Source organism: Cervus elaphus, chromosome 29 (assembly GCF_910594005.1).
Source record: "Cervus elaphus chromosome 29, mCerEla1.1, whole genome shotgun sequence".
Taxonomy (NCBI): domain Eukaryota; kingdom Metazoa; phylum Chordata; class Mammalia; order Artiodactyla; family Cervidae; genus Cervus; species Cervus elaphus.
This window is the reverse complement of record NC_057843.1, coordinates 50,543,061-50,570,556: the sequence shown is the minus strand read 5'-3', so window position 1 is coordinate 50,570,556 and position 27,496 is coordinate 50,543,061. Positions and strand designations below refer to the sequence as shown.

Below are 27,496 nucleotides of genomic sequence, written 5' to 3'. Positions count from 1 at the left end.
TGTGTGTGTGTGTGTGTGTGTGAAGTCTTGGTTCACTGCTCATTTGCTGTTAAAAAGAACCTGGTCTTGGACAGGGCTAATCCTGCAACAATTAAATCCCTCCAGCTTCAGAAATGCTGGAAGGATATACAATGGAGAATGGTCTTACCTTTCTACCTGCTGCTGCTGCTGCTGCTAAGTCGCTTCAGTCGTGTCCGACTCTGTGTGACCCCATAGACGGCAGCCCACCAGGCTCCCCCCGTTCCTGGGATTCTCCAGGCAAGAACGCCGGAGTGGGTTGCCATTTCCTTCTCCAGTGCATGAAAGTGAAACGTGAATGTGAAGTTGCTCAGTTGTGTCCGACTGTTTGCAACCCCATGGACTGTAGCCTACCAGGCTCCTCTGTCTATGGGATTTTCCAGGCAAGAGTACTGGAGTGGGTGCCATTGACTTCTCCGCCTTTGTACCTGGTCTGAAGGCAAAAGAGTGGGTTTAACCAGGTACCAAAGTTTTGCTTTCGTGATTGGTCTTTTACTCTGTGGTGTCAGGACTGCCTTGCTCCACAGCATGCTGGTTTCTTTATGAAGAAGTACCAGAAACACAAAATCTGGTAATACAAATTCTTCTAATAGAAATGGGATCCATTCTCAAATTGAAGAATTCCATTTATGTCACTGTCCCCCACTTGGTGGTGTTTGTGATGAGATAGGTGCCCACATTTAGTAAAAATAGCATGAAGTTACCTAAGAGCATGGTTCTTTTTCTAACTTCCTGGATTGAGTTGAGCCCTTAGCTAATTCATTCATTTTATTTTCTAATATTTGAGTTCAAGGCTATTTATTTTACTCTAGGAATTTCTTTAGCTACTTTCACAAGTTTTGATATGTCTTGCTTTATTGTTCAACAACTTACAAATGTGTTCTCCAGTTTCCAGTCTTTTATGATTGATTTCTTATATGTCATCCTGAAGTCAGAAAATAAAGTACATGTAGTATAGTGGTTCAGATGGTAAAGAATCTGCCTGCAATGCAGGAGACCTGGGTTTGATCCCTAGGTCAGGAATATCCCCTGGAGAAGGGAATGGCTACCCACTCCAGTATTCTTGCCTGGAGAATTTCATGGACAGAGGAGCCTGGTGGGCTATAGTCAATGGGGTCACAAAGAGTCGGACATGATTGAGTGACTAACACTAACTAATATTGACTTTTGGTATTTTACATGACATTTTATACAATTTTAATGAGTTAAAAAGATGTGTAATTTTCTTGAATGCAGATCTGTCCATTAGATTAAGCTGTGTTAGTACTTTGTTCAGATTTATAAATTCTTGAGACATATTCAAGTTCCCCCATGATATCAATTTCTCCTTATAATTTATACTTGACTGTTTTTGGCTTATGTTGTTAAAAGCATATTGACTCTGGATCATTATATCTTCTGAGAAATTACTCCTTTTATCATAAAGTATTAAGTTTACTAACCCTTAATAATACTTTTCTGCCCAAAGTCTATTTTGTTTGATACTAATTTTGTGACACTTGCTTCCTGTGGCTAATGTTTTTATGATATTTCTTTTTATAACGTTTTATCATCAACACTTCTGCATTATTATTTTTAGATGTTCCTTTTTTAAGCAGCATGGCTACTCAGGGTAAATGACATTACCTGCTATGACAGACAACCCCAAATCTCAGTGCTTTAACACCATGAAGATTTAAAAATTATTAATTATTATAATCTTTCATATTATTCATTTATTAAAAGACTTTATTGCTAGTCCTTCTGTTTGCCGCATCTGTCAATTTTTCATATTGTTTTTCCCTAGTGTAATTTGTAGCTTAGGGGGTGTGGGTTGGGGGTGTTGGTGTGAGTTCATCTTTTAGATGGTTTTTAACTTTCTCCTAAGAGGATTTCCAGTGAATGCTAGTTAGTGAAAGTAGCACTGCCAAGTAGTTTCATATTTGATTCTCCTGGAACCCTGGGAATCTAGGCTTTTAATGGTCGTAGGTGAATTTTAATTTTAATCTCTTGACTTGGGTTTGCTACATCATTCAGGTAATATAAATCAGACACACTTGGCATACAAATAGTGTGTCTAATTTTCACTGGTTGCTTTTTATTTTCCACCCAAGACTCCAGGCAGACTGTGCTTTCTGAGGCCAGAGGATAGAGTTTGTTCTCACTCTCTTTTCATTAACAGGGTGGTTCTTTAGGGAGCATGGCCTTATGTGGAAGTTCAGATCTAGGTCTTTCTTCTAGCACCTGGAAGTCACTTCTCCTGTGGGGCCCTAAGGCCTATGTCCAGTCCAGAATGCTGCAGACTGCCTTTCACCAGCTTTCTAGAATAACTCTTCATTTCTGGCACCTGGAATTTCCCTTGGTCTCTTTCAAGTTTGGAAATGTATTGATTACTTTTAGAGTGTTCTATCTTACATAGCATTTCTTTGTATTTATGATGATAAATGACATTACACCTTGTCAGACACTTTCTAATCTCTTCTTTTTAGCAAATAAAGTCTCAGAGTGACAGCTCAAGGGCTTCTACCTTGAATTTATTAGCACTGTTTTATTCTGATTAAACTTAGGCTACTATTTCTTTTAGGTAAGTTTCCATGTGTAGTGATACAAATCTTTCTTTCGGAGCAAACTTGAATAGGTCAATTTAAATAAAAGTATTTAAAAAAAAATAAAAGTTTTAAGTAAATTGACAAGGGCTAGGTGACTGTGAAAAACCCATAAAAGTAGTATGTTAATATTCAAGTTTATAGGATACTTGAAAGCATTTGATGCTCTTCTGAGCTTTGTCCTCATCTTTTAAAGTGTTCTTTTATGTTTTAGCGACCTAGACAGGAAGATGTGTCCATCAGCCTGAGCCTGGGCTGAGAGTGTGGGAAATGGGTTGGGAAATCAGGGCACAGCATGAGTCAGATTCTCCCTTTAAAACAAGCAATAAAGATCGGAATAAACAGTAGTACTGCTCAGAATGCGTTGGATTAGCATGTGGTAACAAAGAAACCCAATATCTCTGGGTAAGACAAAACAAAAAATTCTTTCTTGCTCATAAATCCAGTGAGCTTTGTTCAGCAGAGGCTCTGCTCCTCACAGACATCGGGCTGAGCTCCTCCATAGGCACCAAGGTGGGGAACAGTGCGTGGCACCCATGCGTTCTCCTAATTCTTCCTAGAAGTGAAACCTGCCACTTCGGCCACCATTTCATTTGTCAGAGCAAGTCGCATGCACACCCTAATTTCAGACGAGGACAGGGAAGTACACTTCTACAACGTGTGCAAAAGGTGGAGAGCCAGAACTGTTTGATGAAGATCAGTGATGTTTGTAAAACCACCCAGCAAACAAACAATTCCGGATCCATCCTCTAGATGGAGATGTGGAGCTAAGCATCTTTTGGAGAGGATGGCCACAGTAGAGTCAGTCTTGTGTTTACAACCCCCCCCAACGTGTTTGGTACCTCCGTGCTGTATGCAGAAAACCCCAAAATAGGTAGTGACTACCGATGGATACAGTAAAATACTTACCTTCACGATGGATGGATTAGTTACCCAACCGATCCTGAGAGGCTTCCATTACTGATGTAAAAGTCCATGCTATTTCATTGCCAGTTATTCTGTTTGGCCGCTTTATTTCTACAAATATTTATAGGCCTAATGTATGAATGTGGTAGTATTGACAATGGCTGCAACTTGGGTTTCTCCCAGGTTTGCCTCTAGGCTATTCTGGTTCAGTGTTCCTTCTCTCTTTCCTGGGGTTTCCTAAAAAAGTCCGTCCCCATGGCCTTCTGTAGTATCTGTGGGTTTGTGCGTCCCTGGCTTCTGATCACTGCCTAATCACAGCTTCAGTTTTCCTCTTCCCTCAGGCATGCCACTTTTGGTTTTCAAGCACCTCATTAACAGGGTCTCTGCTCTGTGTTACAAAAAGACATTCAGAGACAAAGGCTCTATTTACTAACTTCAGTGCATCCAGGGGCACTTACAGTCTCTACCGAGATCTGTAGATCTTGGTATTTAGCACTGAAATTTACCCTTACCTGTGCTAATACTCAAATTTTAGGAAATTTAATTATATTTTGTCTAACCATGACACATACTTCAGTTAAATCACTGATCCTACATTATGTTTAAAGTGAGGGGATATAATACCTTAAACTTAGTCAGTGCTTTATAATTTTCAGAGTACTTCCTTATTCTGTTTATTCTCCACAGTCCCTGTAGTGCTGAGTATTTATCATCTTCCTTTAAAATCACAAAGGTAGTTCATTTTCTCAAGGTTAATCAGCTTGTCAGTACTAACAGTAGAACTATAACCCATAACTAGACCCTCATATCTAGGACTCTTTCAATTATTCCATGATGTTGCCCATAACTTCGAAACATCAACAAAACCTGCAAAAATTTAAGATGGATGCTATCTATTTTAAAACTTCGTATTGGACCTATGGCCAGCACCCTTATGTGCCCTCTGAAGCAAGTAGATATGATGTCTTTTTGGCCAGCACCCTTATGTGCCCTCTGAAGCAAGTAGATATGATGTCTTTTTTTTTTTTTTTTAAGGTTGACTCAGAGGCAACTAGTGAAAATCATGTACGTGTGCATCTAGGGAAGTTCAAGTTCAGTAATTCAATCCAACACATATTTATCGGGTGTTTATACCAGGTGCTGGAGATATAATAGGGAAGAAGACAGATATGGTTTCTGTCCTCATGAAGCTTCAAGGCTAATGGAGAAAGCAGTTACAATAGACAGCAAGAGGAACTTCAATAAAGGAGACAGCGTTTTTTTCTTTCAATATTATTTTTAGGCATTGCACAGTCTCTTTTATTGGTGAGGGAATGGAGGCACAGAAAGATTAGATAACTTGCCATACGACCCAGTAAGGGATGGAGCTAAGATTTGAATGTAACGGCTCTCAGCAGCATTTCGCTATGTCACAGGAAGTACAGGGCTGATGTCAAGGAGAACACACCCAGATGATAAGGCATCATTGTAGGGAGATTTGGGAAACTGCAGCATTACGAGAAACCCAGACAACTATCCCTCTGGGTCCCAGGTCTTTCAAAACCAGGGCCCCTAGAAGGCCTTCTCTTTGCCCACCACTCCCACCTCCACTGCTGGACAGTTCAGTTTGCTGCTCCCAATGCAGTGATTCTCTGGCAGGACTTATCTTATTCCCGCCGTTACATTATTGTCTTTGACTCACATGCTGACCCCTCGCTCTTTTCGACTAAGCTGCAGGACTCATTTCAGAGAACATACACGGCAGAAGCCATAGCAAGTGTATGGAAAAAGAAACTCCTGATGTTTTTGAAGAGGTCTGTAGGGTTGACAGGTAAGGATGAAGGCATGTACTTCTCTCAGGAGCAGCTCTGAGTTGTTGGTAACAGTCATCATTATTTTAACTCCATCATCCCATTTTCACGACAAGAATGGGGCAGGTCTATTTCAGTCTCCTGTATCCTTAGCACAGAGTAGACACACAGTACATATTTGTTGACTAAGTGAAGCAAGTAGTTATCACTAGGGACATAGGATTTTGTTTACATCATAGGCTTTATTGACAATCAGGGGTTTAACTTGGATCCTGAAAATATTGATCATCCAGGTTAGCAAACTTCAAATGTGTGGTAGACCTGGACTGAGGTGGAGAGGAGTCGCAATAAGAAAGGGAGGGGGAGAGGGAGGGATTAAATTTAGGACTTTAACACAAAGGTTTATCAAGTTTAAATTTAGAAGGGTGCCTACATCAGAGGTATTTACCCTAGATGAGAGAAATTACATGAAAGCCCCCAAGAAGAAAAATATATAATTGTGACAAATGGGGACAAATTCAGATATACTGAATGAAGGTCAGGAGATAAAAATAAATCAAGGGGAATTTATTGTGAACAGTGGTTCAATTCAGTTCAGTCACTCAGTCATGTCTGACTCTTTGTGACCCCATGGATTGCAGCACGCCAGGCCTCCATCACCAACTCCCAGAGTTTACTCAAACTCATGTCCATCGAGTTGGTGATGCCATTCAACCATCTCATCCTCTGTCATCTCCTCCTCCTGCCTTCAATCTTTCCCAGCATCAGGGTCTTTTCAAATGAGTCAGTTCTTCACATCAGGTGGCCAAAGTACTGGAGTTTCAACTTCAGCATCAGTCCTTCCAATGAATATTCAGGACTGATTTCCTTTAGGATGAACTGTTTGGATCTCCTAGTTGTCCAAGGGACTCTCAAGAGTCTTCTCCAACACCACAGAACAGTCTTCCTACAAAAGCATGTAAATTTGCCACAGTTTCCTCAGTATTTGCCTGTTCCCTTCCACTAGTCTTACCAAATGGGCTAATATAAACAGTCCCAGGTTCCAAACTGATTAGAAAGAAAAGATAGTAACTCGTGACCAAAACCATCTTCACCAATGTGTAATTCACAATGAATTTTTAAATATTCAAAGGAGAGACAATATTAATAGTTGGTACCCCCTCAGGGATGTCAGGCACTTTCCATTCATTGCTTAATCTTTCAGCGGCTCAGTGAGGTAGGTGGTATATCCCTGTTTTACAGAGAGAGACCAGCAGAGTATGCTTTCTTGTACCCATGGCAGTTTAAGTAGTATGCTCATATTTACACAGAGGAAGAGATACATACAAAGACAGGTCTGTCCTTACTCCAGAGCATATATTACATCTCTTGTTGGAAAGAAAAAAGTTAAATGTCTCCTTGAATATATTTTATTAGTTATTTACTTTTCCTGTTTTTGAATTTCGTGAGGTGTGTTTATTTGTGTGAACTGAGAGAAGTGACTCGCTATGTGCACAGAGTAAAAGCTGTGTCCGTGGCTCTCACTCACAGTAACTGCAGAAAGTCTGTTTTCTAATTTGGGGCCACTTACAGTGAATTCAGTACGTGTACTAGGTTTATTGAAAATACTATCTTGGAATCTTCCTTTTCAGAGAAAATGAAATCCCACACAGTGTTTTATACTCTTTGCTTTTTTTCTTTTTTCCAGACTGCTGTCAGAGGATGTAGGAATGGACATCCGCCTTGAGGAGGGAATGCTGAGTCCCACCGATGCAGACATGAGGCCAGGTGAGAGAGTGTTCGTTCATTTCTTTCGGCGGTGTTCTATATCCAAACGTGTTCATTATTCAGCGAGAGAACCATTTCCTGTGCATCCAACTTGTGATTTCAGTGATAGAAGTGAAGAGAGGGAAAAAAAAAATGTGTGAGGAAGGTGTTAGGCTTGATGCAGTTAATTATAGAGTTGACTTGAATAACCAGCGAATGCAGGCTACCCTTTGTCTCCCAAGCCATGCCTAGATCTGCCAATGTTTTCAGTTCCTGTGATAATGGTTGCTTTTTATCATAATACCAAATTATAACCAACATCTGAGTTCACCAAATTTATACTTAAGTGTGAGAATGTTTAAAATTAGTGATTTACAGAGAAATGCAAATCAAAACCACAATGAGGTACCATCTCATGCCAGTCAGAATGGCTGCTATCAAAAAGTGTACAAACAATAAATGCTGGAGAGGGTGTGGAGAAAAGGGAACCCTTTTATGCTGTTGGTGGGAATGCAAACTAGCCTCTATGGGGAACAATGTGGAGATTCCTTTAAAAACTGGCAATAGAACTGCCATACGAGCCAGCAATCCCACTGCTGGGCATACACACTGAGGAAACCAGATCTGAAAGGGACACATGCACCCCAATGTTCATCGCAGCAGTTTATAATAGCCAGGACATGGAAGCAACCTAGATGTCCATCAGCAGACGAATGGATAAGAAAGCTGTGGTACATATACACAATGGAATATTATTCAGCCATTAAAAAGAATACATTTGAATCAGTTCTAATGAGATGGATGAAACTGGAGCCTATTATACAGAATGAAGTAAGTCAGAAAGAAAAACACCAATACAGTATACTAACACATATATAATGGAATTTAGAAAGATGGTAACGATGACCCTATATGCAAGACAGCAAAAGAGACACAGATGTATAGAACAGTCTTTTGGACTCTGTGGGAGAAGGCGAGGGTGGGATGATTTGAGAGAATAGCATTGAAACATGTATATTATCATATGTGAAACAGATCGCCAGTCCAGGTTCGATGCATGAGACAGGGTGCTCAGGGCTGGTGCACTGGGATGACCCACAGGGATGGGATGGGGAGGGAGGTGGGAGGGGCGTTCAGGATGGGGAACACATGTACACCATGGCTGATTCATGTCAATGTATGGCAAAAACTACTACAATATTGTAAAGTAATTAGCCTCCAATTAAAATAAATTAATTAAATAAAAAAATAAAATTAGTGATTTAATATTAAGAATGCTTAGTATCCTGATTATTAAAGAAAGAAAAACCCAAAACCACAGTCTTAAGAATTTATGACCCAAGGCGTATACAAAATGGAATTTAAAGTTTTTAGTTGCAACTTGTATGACTCCTAGTTTGTACTAGGTTCTCTCCTTTGCACTATACCAGCTGTAGGATCTTACCTAGATTCTGAACTCTTGAGATTGTTAGTCAAGCCTAGAATTGAAAAAGAAGGGAGTCATTTTTTTTTCTGTCCAGGTATTTAAAGTATATTCTTCAAAGTACTAATCATGTGACATAACTATTCTTAAGTGTTCCCTGGCAGAGTAAGCATGGAGCCACTGCCCCACTCTACTCCACTCTTCAGATTCACAGTTCTCTCTCTTTTCTCTTTTTTTTATTTTGGCCATGCTGTGTGGCTTGTGGGATCTTAGTTCCCTTACCAGGGATCAAATCCTGGTCTCCTTCAGTGGAGGTGCAGCGCCCTAACCACTGGACCATCAAGGAATTCCCACAATTCACTTTTTAAATTTAATTTTTATTTTATATTAGAGTGTAGTTGATTTACAATGTTGTGTTAGTTTCAGGTATATAGCAAAGTGATTGTTATGCATAAACATAATCCATTCTTCTTTGGATTCTTTTCCCATGTCAGTTATTCAGAACATTGAATAGAATTCCCTGTGCTATACAGTAGGTCTTTGTTAATTACCTGTTTTATAGATAGTAGTGTGTACATGTTAATCTCAATCCCACAATTCACTTTTGAATAATAAAGGTGCTAAAGCTTTCATTGTCCTGTGGGGTAGCTGTTAGCCACATGTGGCTACTAAAGTTCATTAAAATTTAAAATAAACTTGAAATGTACAGTTTGTCAATTGCACTAACTTCATTTCAAGTGCCTAGAAGCCATATATGTAACATTTCTACCATCACAAAACATTTTTTTTTGGACAGGACACCTCTGAGAATCCCCGTGGAATCCCAATGTTTTACAAACTTACTAGTCAACAAGTGTGTTAATCAGTCAGTCATGTCCAACTTTTTGTGATTCCATGGACTATAGCCTGTCAGGCTCCTCTGTCCATAGAATTCTCCAGGCAAGAATACTGGAGTGGGTTGCCATTTCCTTCTCCAGGGGATCTTCCCGACCTAGGGATCGAATGCTGTCTCCTGCATTGCAGGCATATTCTTTACCATCTGAGCCACCAGGGAAGCCCCTCAATGTTTTACAAACTTTTGTTTTATAAATTTGTTTTACAAAACCAATGTTTTATTGGTCAATAGAAACTTTTTTTCCAAGTAATACATAACGATATTACATGGAACACAGTTTAGGTGGTTTTCTATATAGAAAAAAATTTTAATGACAAAGAAACAGTGTTAGTTTCCTTGGGACAAGACCAGAGTTAGAACTGCAGAATTGATAGGTATACTAGATGGCCTTCAAAACCTTTTGTTATAGGGAATCCTGAAACTTTTATTGTTAATGTGTCTCTGTACCATTGTTTAGCTGCGATCAACTTGGTTAAAGATTACTTCTCCAGTTCTGCTTCTGATAAGTGAAAGGCACTTGAGCAACAAGATGCATGTTACAGTGGAAGAGTGGGAACTAATTCCATGAGCCTTACACAAGGAGACTATCGCTATGGTACAAGAACCAGTGTCAGGCAATATTGGCATAAGAAGTAATGACTGCTTGAGCAAGGAATGTCATCTGGGAGGATACCTCAGTTTTTTTTTGAAAAAAGAAAGAATGCCAGCCAAGGAAAGTTCACAATAGAGTTGTTAGGAACTAAAGAGACGTATTTGGGGAGTATCTGTAAACATAACATAAAGTTCATATCCTCATTGTAAGTTATGTGTAAAGCTTAATTGTTTCTCTTAATATGCATCATAAAAAATTTAATCCAATATTATGTCAGTGCCAGGTTTTCAAGCCTGAAGAGGGAAGTTCTAAAGACTAGATCTCTGCCCATTTAGCAATGACTCCCACTTCCTATTTCTGCATGACCAGAGCTGATGTGGCTGGAGCAAGCCACTACTGAGGCCTGCTGCTCAAGAAGGGGGCCAGACCCTAAGTAAGGACTTTTAGCAGGTGGAGCCTTTGCTGAAAGGGCCTTAAAATTGTTTTCCACTGGGGCCACACCCACTGTTGGCAATCCTGTGTATGATGGTCTAACACTTACTGCTGCTCTTTATCTTCTTTAGAACCTCCTAATTCTCTGGATCTCGATAGCACTCATCCTCGGAGAATCAAACTCACAGCCCCAAATATCAATCTGTCTCTGGATCAAAGTGAAGGGTCTGTTCTCTCTGATGATAACTTGGACAGTCCAGATGAGATTGATATCAATGTGGATGAACTTGAGACTCCCGATGAAGCAGATTCTTTTGAGTACACTGGCCATGGTAAGTTGCCAAGTTGGCAGGCGGAAGTTAAGTGAAAGATTATCTAATCATATCTAATGGCATCTAAGTGGCATTAGGAACAAACCTCCCATTGTGTTGCTGCGGGCTGCTTTTTTGTGATTTCTAGAAGCTTCTATTTGTATCTCAGGTCATAGGTAGCCATGATTGATGGTTTAGATCTAGACAGAACAGGTATGGTTCACAGAGGTCAGACACAACCATCACGCCTTTGTCAAACCCCTGCTCTGTGCCAAGCCTTGTGTTTGGCTGAGGTTGGAAGAAAACTGTTACATTCTGTGTCATCAGAAAATTGGGACTGGGTTTACAGAGAAAGAAAATTTAATCTGGAAGATAAAACTTGAAGTGGAAAAATTAGAGCTTACCAATTTCTCTGTACAACCTCCCATGGTCTGGACCGTTCTTTCCCACACATTCTACATGGGTGGTTCCTTGTTTTTATTCAGATCTTAATCAGATGTCACCTCCTCAGAGAGGCCTTCCTTGACCTCTGTAATCAAAGGTACCCACGCCACCCCCACCATCTAGTCATACTCTACCTTGGTATTCATTTTATTTTCCATGTGTCACACTAATTGAAATCATATAATTTAACTGTTTGCATCTCACTTATCTTTCTCTTCCTATTAGAATGCCCGTTCCATAAGGCCAGAGACTTTCTTATGCTTGATGCTATATCACTAATAAAGTACGAAGGAAGGAGGGATGGGGTAGGGTGTGGTGGAGGGAGAATAATAAGTCAGAAGATTAAAAACTTGCTTATCAAACCTGGGCACTCCTGATATGATTACCAGTCTTATTATATGATTTAATATATTATATCATATTATATTATATGATTACCAGTTCTTTCTCTTGCTCAATGAAATTGCTTTAGTTAAGAAATATATACACAGTATTTGCTTTAAAAAAATGGCATCATCTAGTTTCAGCTTTACAGGGTGGCATTCTTTGACTTTATAAATTTGAATTTGAAAGTAAGAGAATCCTGGCTATATCTACTGCTTTGATATATTGTGAAAATTAGTAAAAAAAAGAAATGCCACAATTGAACAGATGCCCTGACTTTTAGGGCCATACTAATTCCAGCAGTTTCATTCATAGAAAAACATAACTAGGAAATTAGGAGAGTCAACATCAAATGACTTAATTAACTCCACCAATGGTCACTGAGCAACCAGGGCTACAACCACAACCAGCCTAGATTCAGACCCTACTTTCACAGTGTGGAAAGCTTTATTTCCTCAAGCTAAGAGAACAGGATGTAGCTAAACTACTTGTATTATAGTTTATTATGTTTAAGTAGAGATTTGATATTGCATTTTATCATGTTCTTAGATTCGTATAGTTATCGGGATATTTGACCCTGTGAGTTGAAATACACAAACAGGAGGTGAAAGGTCTTGACCTCATATTCTTTTCTGCTATCTCAGACACTCTTCCTCAGCCCCTCCATCCTTCCCAGCTGCCCCCAGCTGTCCCAGTCCCTTTCCTGCTAATAAACCTTCAAGTGTAAAAGTCATGCGTTGACTTAAAATCTCAGAGAAGACAGCTGTGGCATGACCCTGCGGGTCCCTCCCTCTCCTCCCCCTGTACTTCTCTGTTGCCCTGGAGAACTGTGTCACCCCACATCTGAACCTTTTATTTTTATAAATAGTAAAACTGTCAAGCCAAGTGGTGGTGGCTGAGCAAACTGGTAATTAGAGCTGCCACTTGCTGACATAGTTCTTTTTATTTAGTCAACACAGTTATGTTGAAAGAACCAGTTTAATAGCCACAACCCTGCTTTTAGGTCTTAAAGGAGAAAATTTTAGTGTAAGTTGAATTTTAAAGTCCACCTTGATTTTCACATGAAAGGAGTATGTTCAGTTACCAGCATTAAATGTTGAAAACACTAAGTATATCTGAATAGCTATGTTTTGTAATGCAGACATAGATAACTGACTATAAAAGAGTAGAATGTATATTAGAGTCTCAAAGTATGACAGTAATGCTTGAAAGCTGCAAGTTTTGTTGATTTTTGTTTCTTATGCGAGTGTTCTAACTAGGCATATAGATTCTAAACAAAACTGGAGTTTTTAAGTCACAGGGTTTTAAAAGTGTTTGGTCAGTAATTAATTTTATTTAATGAACACTTTTCATAGTGCTTGCTGTGTGTCAAGGATCTGTGCTAGCTGCTTTATAAATATTAATTGTATTAATCCTCATGTCAACTCTGTGAACAGGTACCCCCGAGGTTTAGTGATTCACCTAAAGTCACGTAGCTAGTAAATGTCAGAGCCAGCACAAAACCCGAGTTGTTGTCTGCAACTCCTGGGCCATGCTCCTTCTCCAGAAATGCGCTGACAGTGAACAGGAGGGTCTTTTACTGTGTTAGGATAGCATGCCTGAAGTCAAGCCTAATGACCCATCTTCACATTTACATGCTGTTTTAATCCCACCATTCTGGGGTGACTTGAGGGCCCTTAGTTTCCCAAGTGCTTGAAGGATGTTCACATTATTTGCCTGTTTTAGTCAGTAGTTGGTGACCAAACATTGATGCCAGATTATTTGCCCATGGTGTGATTTTGCTTATGGAAAAAATTTTGAAGCTCATTATCAAAAGATGTTAAGTTGATCATCCCTTCCAAGCAACTTTAATAATTGTGTCCAAATAGTTGGAAAATACCATTCAAAGGATGATATAATGGAGGCTTGATGTCCTTTGATATTTATAAATGCCAAAGATATCAAAAATATGTAGATAGTGAAGGATTTACCAGATGAGTCTTTTTTTAACTAAGGGAGATCTAGCTTTTTTAAAGATACTTTATTAAACTAATTCTATAAACTTGAAATATCCAAAGTCAGAAAAAATTATGATGACCTATTTCTGTTTTCAAACTGACCACAGAATTATTTTTACCATAATTCAGATCTAAGCAAAGGCATTTCGTAAGGGAAATGGAAAAATGATAACGAATTTTAGCCTGAATATTTCTGGTAAGAACACTATAAGAAACATTCATGTGCTCATATATTTTTTCTTCCTAGGCTCCTAGCAATGTTTAGTGACCTCATTTATCTTTTCTAAAACTAACCCCTAATGACGGACAGTTTCCTATGTGAATAAGGTAGTCTCACATTTTTTCCAGATAATCAGGTAGTCACTTCATTTAACTTTAACCTCATTTCTGTGGTCATTATTTTCACAGCCTGCAGGCAACCAGCTTATGAAATCAACTCCCTGTTTTAACTCTGCTTATAAACCAGTCAAGTGCGGAGCTTATTCTGTTGTACCCACAAGCATATGATACATGATACATGATAATGGTGATGTGGTCTGAAAAGATGATTTTTCCTTGTATTTTTGTGTGCTGAGTTTTCACATTCCTGTTCTGAAGAACTTTAAAGACTTTCTTAATTGTGTATAGGATGTCTTTCCTCTAACAAAAAGTTCAAATGGAGTGGGGGGGCAGGGGGTGGAGTATGAAAAGATGAAAGTGGGAAGACCATCAGAAAGTTACTCTTGTCTTGTCATCTGGGAAAAGAGATGTGCCTAGGACTCTAGCAATAGCAAGGAGAACGGAGAAAGCCCGTTTGAATCCCAGCTCTGCTCTTTCCAACGGGACTGAACCATACTTCGACAGGAAAAAAGTATTTTCTCAGTTTGTGATACTGACAGAAGATGAAGCTTCATTCTGTCAGGAAAAGCCTGTAGAGATATGTCCATATGCTTTCGAACAATTTGGGGAAAAAAAAGATTATTTTCCTTAAAAAGCTCCCTCCCCCTAAAGCTATATATGCTTTTGGCTCAACAAAACCTTGATACACATTGGATACTAAGTAGCAATAAAAGGGAGAGATGAAAGGTATATTAAAAATGAAAATTAAAAACTAGTTAATAAATCTCCTTGGGTATTTAGCATAATATTAAACATGTCTTGAATGATGAAGTGTCATTTAGGAAGCACTCCTACAAATTAAATTAGTAACATTCAACCTATTCTCTAGGTCAGTAGTCTAGATTAATACATAGTGTGTTCAAGATTCATAACTATGCCTATGTTAGTGATCAAATATGTCATGAATAATAATACCTAAACTCATTTTCTTCCTGGAAGTGATTTCTAAAGATAATACAAATAGGGGGCAGGGGGAGCTCTTTGGCTTGAAAAAATTCGAAGTTCAAACATACTGAATGTCTTTGAAGGCATTTTTCAGATTATTCCCATTATCAGTGCAAGAGCACAACATAGAGACCAAGTCCCCTTTATAGATGTATGTCCCTACTGGAGGCCACAGCTGACCTCATCTTCCATTGGTTCATATGATCATCGACGGTAGATTCCTCACTGTGATCTTTCAGCACAGGGTATTCAGAGCCTGTGTCCTAAATCATTTCATCAAAGACAAAAGAAAATGTTCAAGTTGACTTCTCCCTTGTGTACCAGGGCTAATTGATTTCAACAGCAAGCAGCAAGGGAGAAAAGCTTGTTATTCAGAAAAGAAGACAAAGAAAATCAAGCATTTCTTAGTGATGAGAGTATGAGACCAAACATTAAATTTGAAGGGCCTAGGGACAGAGATTTAAATGAGACCCGAAACTTTTGAACATAGTGAGAAAATGATGGCGGGGGAAAGATGGTAATTTATAGTTGTAGCAGAAGGATTATTAAGATCAGGAAGATACTGTTAATTCAAGGGAGTAAAACAACTTACCTTTACTTCCTACTAGCTGAAGCGACTTAGCAGCAGCAGCTTACATTGTTGACTTCTAGAATTCAGCACCTTAAAAGAGTGTACTGTCCCCCTACCTGTTATAGAACTCTCTATTTAATTTACATCAGTCAAAGGAGGTGGGGAAAGGAGGTCCCAAACAGGGTAAAGAGGTGTTGGTGATGATGCCTACAGTGTGGATAAGAGCAGGTGTATACTGGAACCTCAGAAGACAAACCCACACCTGAGCCCAGAGGTCTGAGGGAACAGAGACAAATAGGAAAACAGGGTCCTGGGAAGGGGAGCTGTGAGGGGTATCCAAGGGCCCTAACTCAAGTGGAAGGGGGATAGCTGGAAGGGATCTCAGATAGGGAGTCCAGAGCAGATGGATGGATTTGCACAAGTGACACAGTGCTTAGTCAGAAGCCAAGGCTGCTAGTTTCCTATCCTGAGTAAGCAGCGAGTGCTGGTGGGAATGCGGAGAAAGCCAGCGTGAGGCCAGGCTCTGTAGGTGGTGGTAGCTATTGGTGTTGGCAGAAGGCGCTAGGACTGCTTCCCAGCTGGCCTTCACTTTGCTATTCTAAGTCACAGGTAATTAAACGTGTTTGAATCTGTCTTGCGACATCTTCTGGAACATGACAGTCCTGTTGTGGCTCCCTTACAGATTACCTATATTTCCAGGAACTTGTCCAAGTTTTCTTTACTCACTCACCTTCCCAAGTTCTACTGAAAACTCTGTGCGTTTCCAAGTGTGAAGTGGGTTGGTGAAGGCAGATATTAAAGAGGAAACTGGCATGATTCCTTAGCCCAAGGAACTCACTGCCTTATAGTAAAATAAATGAGGCTGAGACAATTACACATTCAGGGTGCAGTGTGATAGCTTAGAAGAGTAGAAAAGGTAAGGGTTTGATTATATTTCCTTCCTGATTCTGTGATCTGAGGTAATTACTTCAGAGTTTTTGCATTGGTATCATGTCTGCCACTACATCTCCTCTGTGCCTGATAATTTGGTAGATGCTTAATAAATATTGCTGTTGCTGTTATCAAAGTGCCATTAAAAGAATGCAAGTGCAGTGTAAATCAAAGGCAATTTCTTATGAAATGGAAAGTTAAGAATGATTAACACCTCATAGAATTATTGTGAAAACTATAAATAAGCCTTTATTACCAAATTACATAAACATACAAAGAATAACCATTGTTAAATTCTACTAGTACTTGAAGTAAAAAGGGAAACAATTGTTGCTTATTCTTTAAAAAAAACTAAATATAGCTGCTTTTTTTTTTTTTATGCACAAGAGTGAGTAGTAAATTTTTGCCGAAGAATGCTCAGTGGGCTTTTTTGTTACCTTGGGCACGCACAAGTAAGGGTCTTATGAATTTGGGGGCTTGGAGCACTTCTGGTTTAAAAGGCTGTCCCTCACTTACTGTAAAATCTTTGTGTAGCATATTTTGAAAAACTTATAAGAAGTTATATCAAATTAATCTCCAGATGTGCTCCCAATAGAGGAGGTTCAAGCCCATTGTTAGAGTCTTAGAGTGGAGCTCTAGGCTGGCAGTATCATCAAGATACTGAGCTGAGCGGCCCCAGAACACTCTGGGTACTCAGGTTACACCAATAAATGTGGCCCAAGGAAAATAAGGCCTGATGAGCAATAGCTTTTTACACCATCAGAAAGACCGCAGGCCACAACCTGTATGATCAAGAGAGGATAGCACCCAGTCTATCCCCATCTTGGACCACTACAGACACAAGTGGTCCAGACCTTCTCCTAGCCCCACCCTCAGCTTAGCCTTACCAATGGATTGGTCATTCGTCTGTCAATCAGGAAGACCTCACTGAGTGTCCTTGATGAAGTCCGGATGGTGTCAAGCTTCGGAGCTGCACAGAACAAGGAGTTCATCAGGTTGAGTCTACCAGGAGGTAGCTAGTTGTTGGACTGCCTCACCTGTAGAGGTCCTGCCCATTCATCCTTGCTCTGTGCTTCATTTACAGAGGATTCCACAGGCAACAAAGATTCTGGTCAAGAGTCGGAGTCTATTCCAGAATATACGGCGGAAGAGGAGCGGGAGGACAACCGGCTGTGGAGGACCGTGGTGATTGGAGAACAGGAGCAGCGGATTGACATGAAGGTCATCGAGCCCTATAGGAGAGTCATTTCTCACGGAGGTAGTGGATTGGGAAGTCTGGAGCCCATTTTTTTTTTTAATTATAAAACAAAACTAGGGTTCTCTGCAGCATGACATCCCTATTAATGTTGATGCTATTAGACAGTCAACATTCAGGGCACTGTAGAACTGTGTGTATTATTCATATGCAATTCAGTGAACACTGGAAAGCCTACTATACAAAAGTAACTTTCCAAGGTGAAAGATGCCTTTCACACCACGTATGATAGCTGTCCTCTTCTGTGCAAACTTCTTGAAAGCCACAGTTGTCTAATTCAATAGCGTCTGTATGGAATTCCTATGGATTGCTTGTAGGGTTTTAACTGAATTGTTTTCAAGTCTGTTTTTGACATGGCCTGCAATAAGAGGTGCTTTTAATTCCAGAACAATCTTTTGAATCCTCTTCAGAAGCTTTAGGAAATCTTTTTGAGACTCAGCCTGGTCCCTTCCCCACCCCACCCCCACTTAAAGTTTGCTTTTCTATAAATTCCATTACCTCTGTGCCTGACAGTAGCTCGCTCTAGCCACCGTCTCCACCTGCTTCATGAGGGACAAGGGAGAGAAAAAGCTCTGTTTCGCATTTTCACTGCTGTCTTGGAACTACAGGAGCCTGAATTTTGGACTCACAAAAAAATAAATAACATGAGCACAAATGATACACTGAAGATTGTCAACTTCAGAAAATTTAAGTGGCTTTTTGAGCTTTTTTAAATTTTTTTGCTGCTGCATGCACAACTCCCCTGCAGCCCTAAGGCACCTCCCTAACCACTCCGCTGTTCTAGGAAAAGTGTAAGCTGACAAAGCAATTGTTCTGTCTTCCTTAACAAGGACAGGGGAATAAGTGTCTTGGCACTGCATTAAATCTCGAGCTTTGGTTTCCTATCAAGCAGAAGGATGTTTTGCTTTTTCCTTCCAAGTCCCCTTCACCACAGATTTTGCACTTTCTGCCTCATGCATTGCTCCCTCCATGTAAGTATCAAGACCACCCAGGGCTCCCACCCACGACAGAGAAGGGAAACGCCTATGGGGGTTCCTGGCCTGGACCTTCCTTTTTCACTATTTGAGCTGAAATGGTAACATGGCCCAGGGAGAGCTCCTCTAAGAAAGACTTTTCCCACAGGTCTTTGGAATGAGAACAGGCTTAATCTTGCTGAAAATGACAGGCAGCTGGCCATAGAGTCAATCCTGTTTTCTTCTAATGAAAACCACAATCCAAAATCATCTAGATTTTCCCAGAAGATCCTTTACACCACCCATCAGGTATTTTTGATTTGTTTGCTTTAAAAAAAAAAAAAAAGAAAACAAAGGTTACTATAAACTAGCCTGTGTACATTCTAAAAGGTACAAGAAATGTAGAAAAGTCTGTCAAAGTAAATCGAAGTCACCCAGTGACCTTCCCTGTGCATTTTTACCATTCAGGTCATAAATTAGGAGTCCCTTTGTTGTAAAGAAGGCAGGCTCATGGCTCCCGTGCTTTTATAAGGCCAAGTTCTCATTAGCTCAGCAGACTGGCCTGCGTATTCTGTCAACCACAGTGAAGCTGGGTGGATGGAGCCCATGGTTCTACTGCCTGAATCAGGATAGAGTGATTATCATCAGCACACTGGAGTCCAGAAAAGCGACTGCTTCTGCCCATCATGTTCTTTGCAAAAACCCCTGCTGGCTCAGGGATAGCCTGGTTTGCGGTGCTTCCTCCCTGCCCCCCGCTCCCCCTGGCACTGGCTCCTCTCTGTTCCATGCTGTGAGCTCCTTATTTGTCTGCGTGACCGTCTGGTTTGTTGGAGAGAGCAGGCCGCCTCCCCTCTCTGCCTGGCTCTGCCTTGGCCCTCTCCAGGCGCCGGCCTGCATGACGTGCCTCTGGCTGCACCCAGCAGATCATGAGCGCGATGCCACCTCTTCCTCCACCCTGACCAGCCTTTTGCTCTGTAGGTGAAGACAGTTCACACGTTACTTCTGAATTTGCCAACGCTTGGCTGTCTTGGAAACTCATATCACTTTCTCAGACCTTAACGATGACACTTGCTAGTTCTCAGTCCATTGAGTTTGTCACCCTGGCTTCTGACGAGCATTTAAAAAGCAGCGCCCAGAGTGAACAGAGATGTCATTTTGGTGTCTGGTACTTTGCTATGAGGACGTTTTCTCACTCAGGCCAGTAAGAAAGTGCCAGCTGTCCAGTGTTCTGGACAGCTAGCTGGGAGTGATTAAAAGCACTGCTGCGGTCTGCTGCAAAGCCAGGCCCTGCAAGTGTCTGCACCAGTTGGGAACATCTGTGTATGAGAGCAGTATCTGAGTATTTGAACAAATAACTCAGCCTTCAGCTTTGGTGGCTTCATATGAGCTGTGGCCAGAGTCTCTGTGCGCAATGTAGAAGAACAGAGTTCAAGACCCATCTTGACCACCACTCATACTGTGACCTTGGTCATCACTTGACTCTCTTGGGCCTTGGTTACTTCCTCAGTAAGAAGAGAGTGATCTCAAAGCCAGTGTCACCTCCTGCAAGCCCACGAGTAACATTCCTGCCATCTGCTTATACAGAAAAGCAAGGAGACGTCTGGGTGGTTTGGATTAGCCCACAGTGTGGGGTCGCTTTGAGGCTAGAACTGGCATTTTGGAACCTGAAACAGGGAACACAATTAAATAGCCAAGGGCACTCATGCCAACGCGTTGTAACGAGGAGTCTCCTGTCTTGTGTTTTTACTTCTCATTTCATTATAGGAGACTCAGGTAACCCTCTGCAGTGTTGCTGGACAAATGACCCTGGAAAGGCTGAGGAGAAGAGTTGCAGGCTGGTGTGTGTGTGTGTGTTTTGGTTGCGCCTGTGGCATCTTTCCTTCTCTCTCCATCCCATTTGCTGGCCAGCAAACTTGTGTTCCGTCCCTTTCATGCTTCTCTGTCCTGCCTCAGGTAAGGTTTGCATCGTTGCTTCCGAGGGTCCCAGGAGATACCACCGTGGGATAGCTCACACACCTCAGCACATACACTCTGAATTCACCTCACTGTTACTGAGAAGAGAATCTGATAAAATACATGGTCTAAAAAGCCAAACTTCACTTGAACGCTGCACTCGCTGACAGGGAACTTCACTTGAGTAAGCTGCATATTTAGCATAGAAACTGGGTTAGCTGACCTCCTTGGAGGTATTGGCAAAGAAAAAATTCAAATGGTCCCATTCATTCACGTTATTGCACTTGCCAGCAGTCGCTGTCTGGAATAGCTCCAAAGCCTGACAGTGATGGCGTGGCTCTTGATTTAGAAGGAAAACTTTCATGACAAAATCTTTCTTTTTCTCCTTCCTTCCTTACACACTACATCTCCTCATTGCCTTCTCTTTCTTTTGCCTCCTCTTCTCTTCCTACAAATCCTCTGCCCACAAATGCAAAGTCCAGCATTTGTCAATTTCAGTGATTACTACGGAAAGAGCCATTCCCAACTTAGTCACTGATCAGGACATAGTAAGCTGACCATTCAGTATTCCTTTGGCTAAATAAACTCAAGCAAACGCAATACTATGACATTCCAAGGACAGACATCAGTGACACAAAGAGATGAATTGCCATTTAAGATGACTTCTGAAGTAGTTTATAAACCTCAGTCTTTCCTTAAAAAAAAAAAAAAAAAAAAAAAAGACATTCTTAAAAATTCTCTAGAAATAGAAAAAGAAATCAAACTGAGCAGTCATGATCTCAAAATTATCCTGACACCCTGCAGCCTGACATCTACATTTAAAGTTTTTTAATTTAATTTTTTATTAGAGTATAGTTGATTTACAATGTTGTGTTAATTTTAGATGTATAGCAAAGTGATTCAGTTATATATATTCTTTTTCAGATTCTTTCCCTATATGGGTTATTACAGAATATTGAGTAGAGTTCCCTGTGCCAGGCAGTAGGTCTTCGTTGGTTGTCTGTCTTAAATATAGCAGGTGTACATGTCAAGTTCTCCTTTTTTTGCTGTTAGCATTTGCCTTATATATTGAGTTGCTCATGCATTTGGTGTATATATATTTACAACTGTTACATCTTCTTCTTGAACTGATCCCTTGATCGTTATGTATTGTCCTTCTTTCTCTCATAACAGTCTGTTTTGTCAATCAGTATTGCTGCTCCAGTTTTCTTCTGATTTTCATTTGCATAGAATACCTTTTTCCATCCCCTCACTTTCAGTCTGTATGTGTCCTCAAGAGCTGAAGTAGGTCTGTTGTAGACAGCATTTATACATGTTTTGCTTTTGTATTCATTCAGCCAGTCTAAGTCTTTAGGTTGGAGCATTTAATTCATTCACATTTAAAATTATTATTGACATGTATGTTCTTATTGCCATCTTGTTAATTGCTTTGGATTTGTTTTTGTAAGTTTTCTTCCCTTTTTTCTCTTGTGATTAGATTACTATCTTTAGTATTGTATTTGGATTACTTTGTCTTTTTTGTGTGTTAATCTATTGTAGATTTTTGGTTTGCGGTTACTACCGGGTTTTGACAAAGCAGTCTCTCTCTCTATATATATACATATATACATACACAAGATTGGTTTAAGTTGCTAGTCTCTTAATTTCAAATGCATTTCCAATGTCCTGCATTTGTACTCTCCTTACAGTTGCTGGTTTTGTTATATTATTTGTGTGGGGATCATTCCGTACTTTTACTGTATGTTTTGCCTTTACTAGCCAGCTTTTCCATTTGTGATTTTCTTGTTTCTTGTACTAGCCTTTTCTTTTCTGCCTGGAGAAGTTCCTTTAGCATTTGTTGTAACATGGGTTTGGTGGTGGTGAATTTTCTCAACTTTCGCTTGTCTATAAAACTTCTGATTTCTCTGCTGAATCTGAACAAGAGCCTTGCTGGGTAGAGTGAGTATTCTTCGTTGTAGATTTTGCCTTTTATCACTGTAAATAATCCTGCCAGTTCCTTCTAGATTGCAGTTTCTGCTGAAAGATCAGCTGATAACCTTATGGGGATTCCCTTGTATTTATTGCTTTTCCCTTGTTGCTTTTAATATTATCTCTTTGTCTTTTTGTCACTTGGATTAATATGTGTCTTTGAGTGTTCCTTCTTGGGTTTATCATGTATGGGACTCTCTGCATGTCCTGGACTTTGAGTGTTTCCTTTTTCATATTAGGGAAATTTTTGGCTATTTTCTCTTCAAATATTTTCTCAGGCCCTCTCTCTCTCTTCTCCTTCTGGGACCCCTATAATGTGAAAAGCGTTTGTCACTCAATCGTGTCCAACTCTTTGCAACCCCATGGACTATAGCCTGCCAGGCTTCTCTGTCCATGGAATTCTCTAGGTGAGAATACTGGATTGGGTAGCCATTCCCTTCTCTAGGGAATTTTTCTGAACCAGGGATCAAACCTGGGTCTCCTGCATTGAGGGCAGATTCTTGACCATCTGAGCCACCAGGGAAGCCTGATAATGTGAATGTTGGTGTGTTTAATAAATGGCAACCCACTCCAGTATTCTTGCTTGGAGAATTCCATGGACAGAAGAACCTGGTGGGCTACTGTCCTCATTTATTTTCATTCTTCTTTCTTAGGTTCCATGGCAGTGATGTCTACCATTCTGTCTTCCAGCTTACTTATGCATTGCTCCTCATTTCCTCTGCTGTTGATTCCTTCTAGTGAATTTTTCATTTCACTTATTGTTCATCTCTGTTTGTTCTTTAAAGCTTCTAGGTCTTTATCAAACATTTCTTGTATCCTGTCTGTCTGTACCTCCATTCTTTTTTTGAGATTTTTGGATCATCTTTACTATTACTACTTCGAATTCTTTTTCAGGTAGACTGCCTATCTCCACTTCACTTAGTTGTTCTGGTTCCTTTGTTTGTTCCTTTGTTTGAAAGCTATTTCTCTGCATATTTGTCTGTCTTTGTGGTCATCTCCATTCCTCCATCTCAGCCACCAAGGAAGCCCGTATTCTTCCAGATGCAAGATTGCAATTCTTCTTGGTCCTGGTGCCTGCCCACTGGTGTGGAGTTGGGTTTTGTCCCTCTGGTGGGCAGGGCCGTGTTAAGGGGTATATTTTTAGCTCACTATCTGCTGGTGGGAGGGGCTATGTTTCCACTCTGTTGGTTGTTTGGCCTGAGCATGCAGGTTGCTGAGTGGGCCCAGGTCTCAGTGCCAGAATGGTGACCTCCAGGAGAGCTCATACCCATGGGTATTCCCTGGGATGTCCACCACCGGTGTCCTTTCCCCACAATGAGCTACTGCCAACCATGCCTCCCCAGGAGACCCTCCAAGACCTGTAGGTAGGTGCTTTGCCCTGGGCCCCAGTGCACATTAAACCATGTGTGTCCTCCAAGAGTGGAATCTCTGTGTCCCCTAGTACTATGGAACTGCTGTACTGAACGCCACTGGCCTTCCAAGCCAAAGGCTCTGAAGGCTCCTCCTCCTAATACCAGACCCCCAAGCTGGGGAGTCTGATGTGAGGTTCACTCCTCTTACTCCTGTGGGAGAACGTCTGCAATATAATTATTTTCTAGTATGCAGTTCACACACTCAGGAGGTCTGCAATTTGATTATATTTTGAAAGAGTCCCTTCTACTGTCTCTTGTGGCTTCTTCTTTGTCTTTGGGTATAGAATATCTTTTTGGTGGGGGGTAGATAGGATTGAGTCTTTTTTGTTGATGGTTGTTCAGCAGTTAGTTGTGATTCTGGTGTTTTCATTGAGAGGAGATGAGCTCAAGTCCTTCTACTCTGCCATCTTGTCTCAGCCTCTCCTGATGTCTCCCAAAAGGATGATTTTGTACTTATATTTAAGATGGATTCATTATGTCTATTTCCTCTTTTAATGAACTCTCTTTTTCATTGCACTGAGCTTAATTGCATATTTTAGTGGAGTTAGGATTAATGTCATTAAGCCACCCTATCCTTTGTGGATTTCTATTCAGTTATGAATCTTCCTAAATGAAATTGTTGATGGAACAAATACTTGAAAATATGTCTCCTTATGCCATTTTCCTTCATACCACCTTCTTTAAAAGTTGGCAAAATACCTACATATTGGAAAAGATGGCACTAAAGCAAAAAATCCAGAGGGAAGCTACTGCAGTCCTGTTTTGCAAACGTGTTGCATCAGGTATACACTTACATAGGTAACATCTTCTAAGATATGTAGCATTATCTGCAGCAGCCTCAAATTAGTAATATACACAAACCCATAATTTGATGTATTTTTAGTTGGTATCACTTTCTTCCCCCACCTCTTTTGTGGCAGAGTCATACTCTCTATCCTTGTAGAAAACATCTCATTAAACTGCTTTTCAAGAGTTAAGCCCATCCAAATCTATATCTAGCCAGTATTTTACTGCCTTGTAATCACCAGAGGGGTATTTAGAGTTCTGAAAAAATGAAACACGCCAAATTCTGATCAGGCTTGAGGGTGTGTTCTGTCCTCCTACTCAAAGCTTTGAGGAAATCTCTAATGTTTCTAAAGCCTAGAACTATGTTATATGATACAATCACAAATATTTTTAAACAGATGTTAAAAAATAAAAGTACAGTGCATTGCTTCCATTTTTAAGTCTGGAAGGCACGTGAGATTCTATAGACAAATTTGTGGAGACTTGACCAACACCTGCCACATGTTTCAAAGATGAGTTTTCAAGGAACACAGAGTTTACTACAACTAGGACAAACTAAAAAGGATCAAATAGAACCTCTCTCTTAGCCATTAAAGGAAAGAGTGTTAGATAGATTAGCTTTTTTATTATATAAATTAGAAGCCCTTAAGTCAAAAAGTGTTGCCTCACCATCCTTTAAGTTGAATATTTATAACCTACTTATATGACTATGTACAGTACATATAATCATCCATAATACATGGGTGCCCTATAGATGCAAATATATTCACACTATGTATTGTATCTTAACCACTGCAAGATAATTATATGCATATATACTTATAGAAGTATATAGTCTTTATAATAGTCACTTAAAGATATATCTAATACATCCACATACATACACTTGCCAAGGCTTCCAGATTTATCCTTTAGGTTAAATATTATCGTGTTAAGAGTTTCAGTTGGTTACAAATGTCTTTTTGTTTGTCCCCCAGGATACTATGGGGACGGCCTAAATGCCATCATTGTGTTTGCTGCCTGTTTTCTGCCAGACAGCAGTCGGGCGGACTACCACTATGTCATGGAAAATCTTTTCCTGTGAGTGATGCTTACAATAAAATGCTTTGAGTTAATGACTGTGGGGATGCAATGGCAGATAGAACATCTTTAATAAAAGGAAACAGATGATGTAGAATATTCTAAGCCTTTGAATAAAAGTCAATAAAATCTGTATCAAGGAAAATTGCTCAAGAGACTGAAAGCTTCAGAGGAGCTGTTTTGTCAGTAGAATGCACTGAAAACAAATGAACATAGTTTGGCCTGTATTTTAAAATTCTGTAACATTTTTTTGGGGTGAAGTGTTATTTTGGTTCCCTGATAACATGTTCTTAGTCAACTGATAATAACCTGACTTCATTTATATCTGCCTTTATTTAATCTGACTTGCCCTTTAGTATATGATAACATTGCTGATATTTTTGAAAGTTGGGTTTCTAACCCACAGATTTTTCAAGTGTACCTGCATTAAAAAAAAAAGAAAAGATAACTGTGCAAATAAATGAATAATACTCTCAGAGAAGTGATCTTAGGTAACTGCATTCTTCTCAAGATGAAAAGGTAATACGTGCAACCAGTCTTAAATGTTATGCACCCTACAATTTAAATATTATATAATTATGGTGAAATAAGATGAACTCTATCATGTGGAATCTGAAAACACTTCTCTTCCTTCCTGTGATCAGATATGTAATAAGTACTTTAGAGTTGATGGTAGCTGAAGACTATATGATTGTGTACTTGAATGGTGCGACCCCAAGACGGAAGATGCCAGGGCTAGGCTGGATGAAGAAATGTTACCAGATGATTGACAGACGGTATGTGGGGCTCCATTAGCTAATCACTATTTTGACTTCCTCAATAACTCCCATCTCCAGTGACCTTTTAATTTACCAAAAATGCAGTCACAATTTAGGAACATTGAATTAATGCTGATTTGAGATAATAAATTTTAAAATATTAATCAAAGTATCACTCAAATTTTAAATAAAGCAAATCTTCCCCAGATTTTGTTAAATGTTACTAATCTCAAACTTGGCAACAAGCATTTTAAAGTATGCTTATGCTATTGCCATATGGAGGTGCAATTTGAGCTGATAAATCAAAGTCCATGATTCTTCACTGGTATCATGTGACCTTGCTGCCCTTTATCTATTGTGACTTAGGCAACCCATGTGCCCTTATTTCAACATTCACTGTTAATTCCAGCTCATTTGGTGCCGTGTGTGCCCCTTCCTCAAGATACATCACTTCTATTCATACTGGTTTTATTAGAACCAAACACATTGTTGCCATTTACAGGAAAACTGTCATAATAAGCATACAAATTGATGATGTCTTCTATAGTGTGGCTTCCTCTCAGATGTGGCTCCCTGCAAATCAACATGTGAGTGCCCTGATATAGTAACTAAAATCCATTAATCATCCAAACATACATACAGTAGCATTGCTAATGCTGAACAATATGCCAGGATATCCAAAATGTTAATCTGAAGGCCAAATAACCACATGCTTTCATTATACAGAGGAAGAAACCCAGGCTCAGTAGAACAGGGTATTCATTTCAAAATACTAAAAATAATGCTGACAAAAATGAATAGCATTGTCAAACAAAAATATGCCATGAGGATTATAGATTTATGCACTCCAAGAGTATGACCATTCTATTTTACATTTATTTCTGTAAATGAGGTTTGAATTATGCAAGTTTCAAATTATATCTCAAAGGCATTCTTTGTATTAATCATTGCATTCTATACCTGCCTAACTTACATAAGAACTCC

General features: G+C 39.9%; 1 protein-coding gene and 1 long non-coding RNA gene across 6 annotated transcripts in view; one reads left to right on the top strand and one right to left on the bottom strand.

The window, feature by feature from the left end:
* The window catches only part of PRUNE2 (prune homolog 2 with BCH domain), a 277,828-nt gene that overhangs the window by 228,040 nt on the left and 22,292 nt on the right, over positions 1–27,496 (top strand). For 4 of the 5 annotated variants that reach the window (XM_043890692.1, XM_043890690.1, XM_043890694.1 and 1 more), the window contains exons 10-15: positions 6,987–7,066; positions 10,519–10,719; positions 17,432–17,605; positions 20,320–20,328; positions 25,652–25,754; positions 26,399–26,530. In XM_043890692.1, the coding sequence (XP_043746627.1) occupies positions 6,987–7,066; positions 10,519–10,719; positions 17,432–17,605; positions 20,320–20,328; positions 25,652–25,754; positions 26,399–26,530 (699 nt within the window). The remainder of the gene's footprint in view (positions 1–6,986; positions 7,067–10,518; positions 10,720–17,431; positions 17,606–20,319; positions 20,329–25,651; positions 25,755–26,398; positions 26,531–27,496) is intronic. The other variant, XM_043890691.1, reaches the window with a different exon arrangement.
* The window catches only part of LOC122685786, a 47,412-nt gene continuing 37,515 nt past the window's right edge, over positions 17,600–27,496 (bottom strand). Inside the window, exon 5 of the long non-coding RNA XR_006338547.1 lies at positions 17,600–21,202. This is a non-coding gene — a long non-coding RNA (uncharacterized LOC122685786). The remainder of the gene's footprint in view (positions 21,203–27,496) is intronic.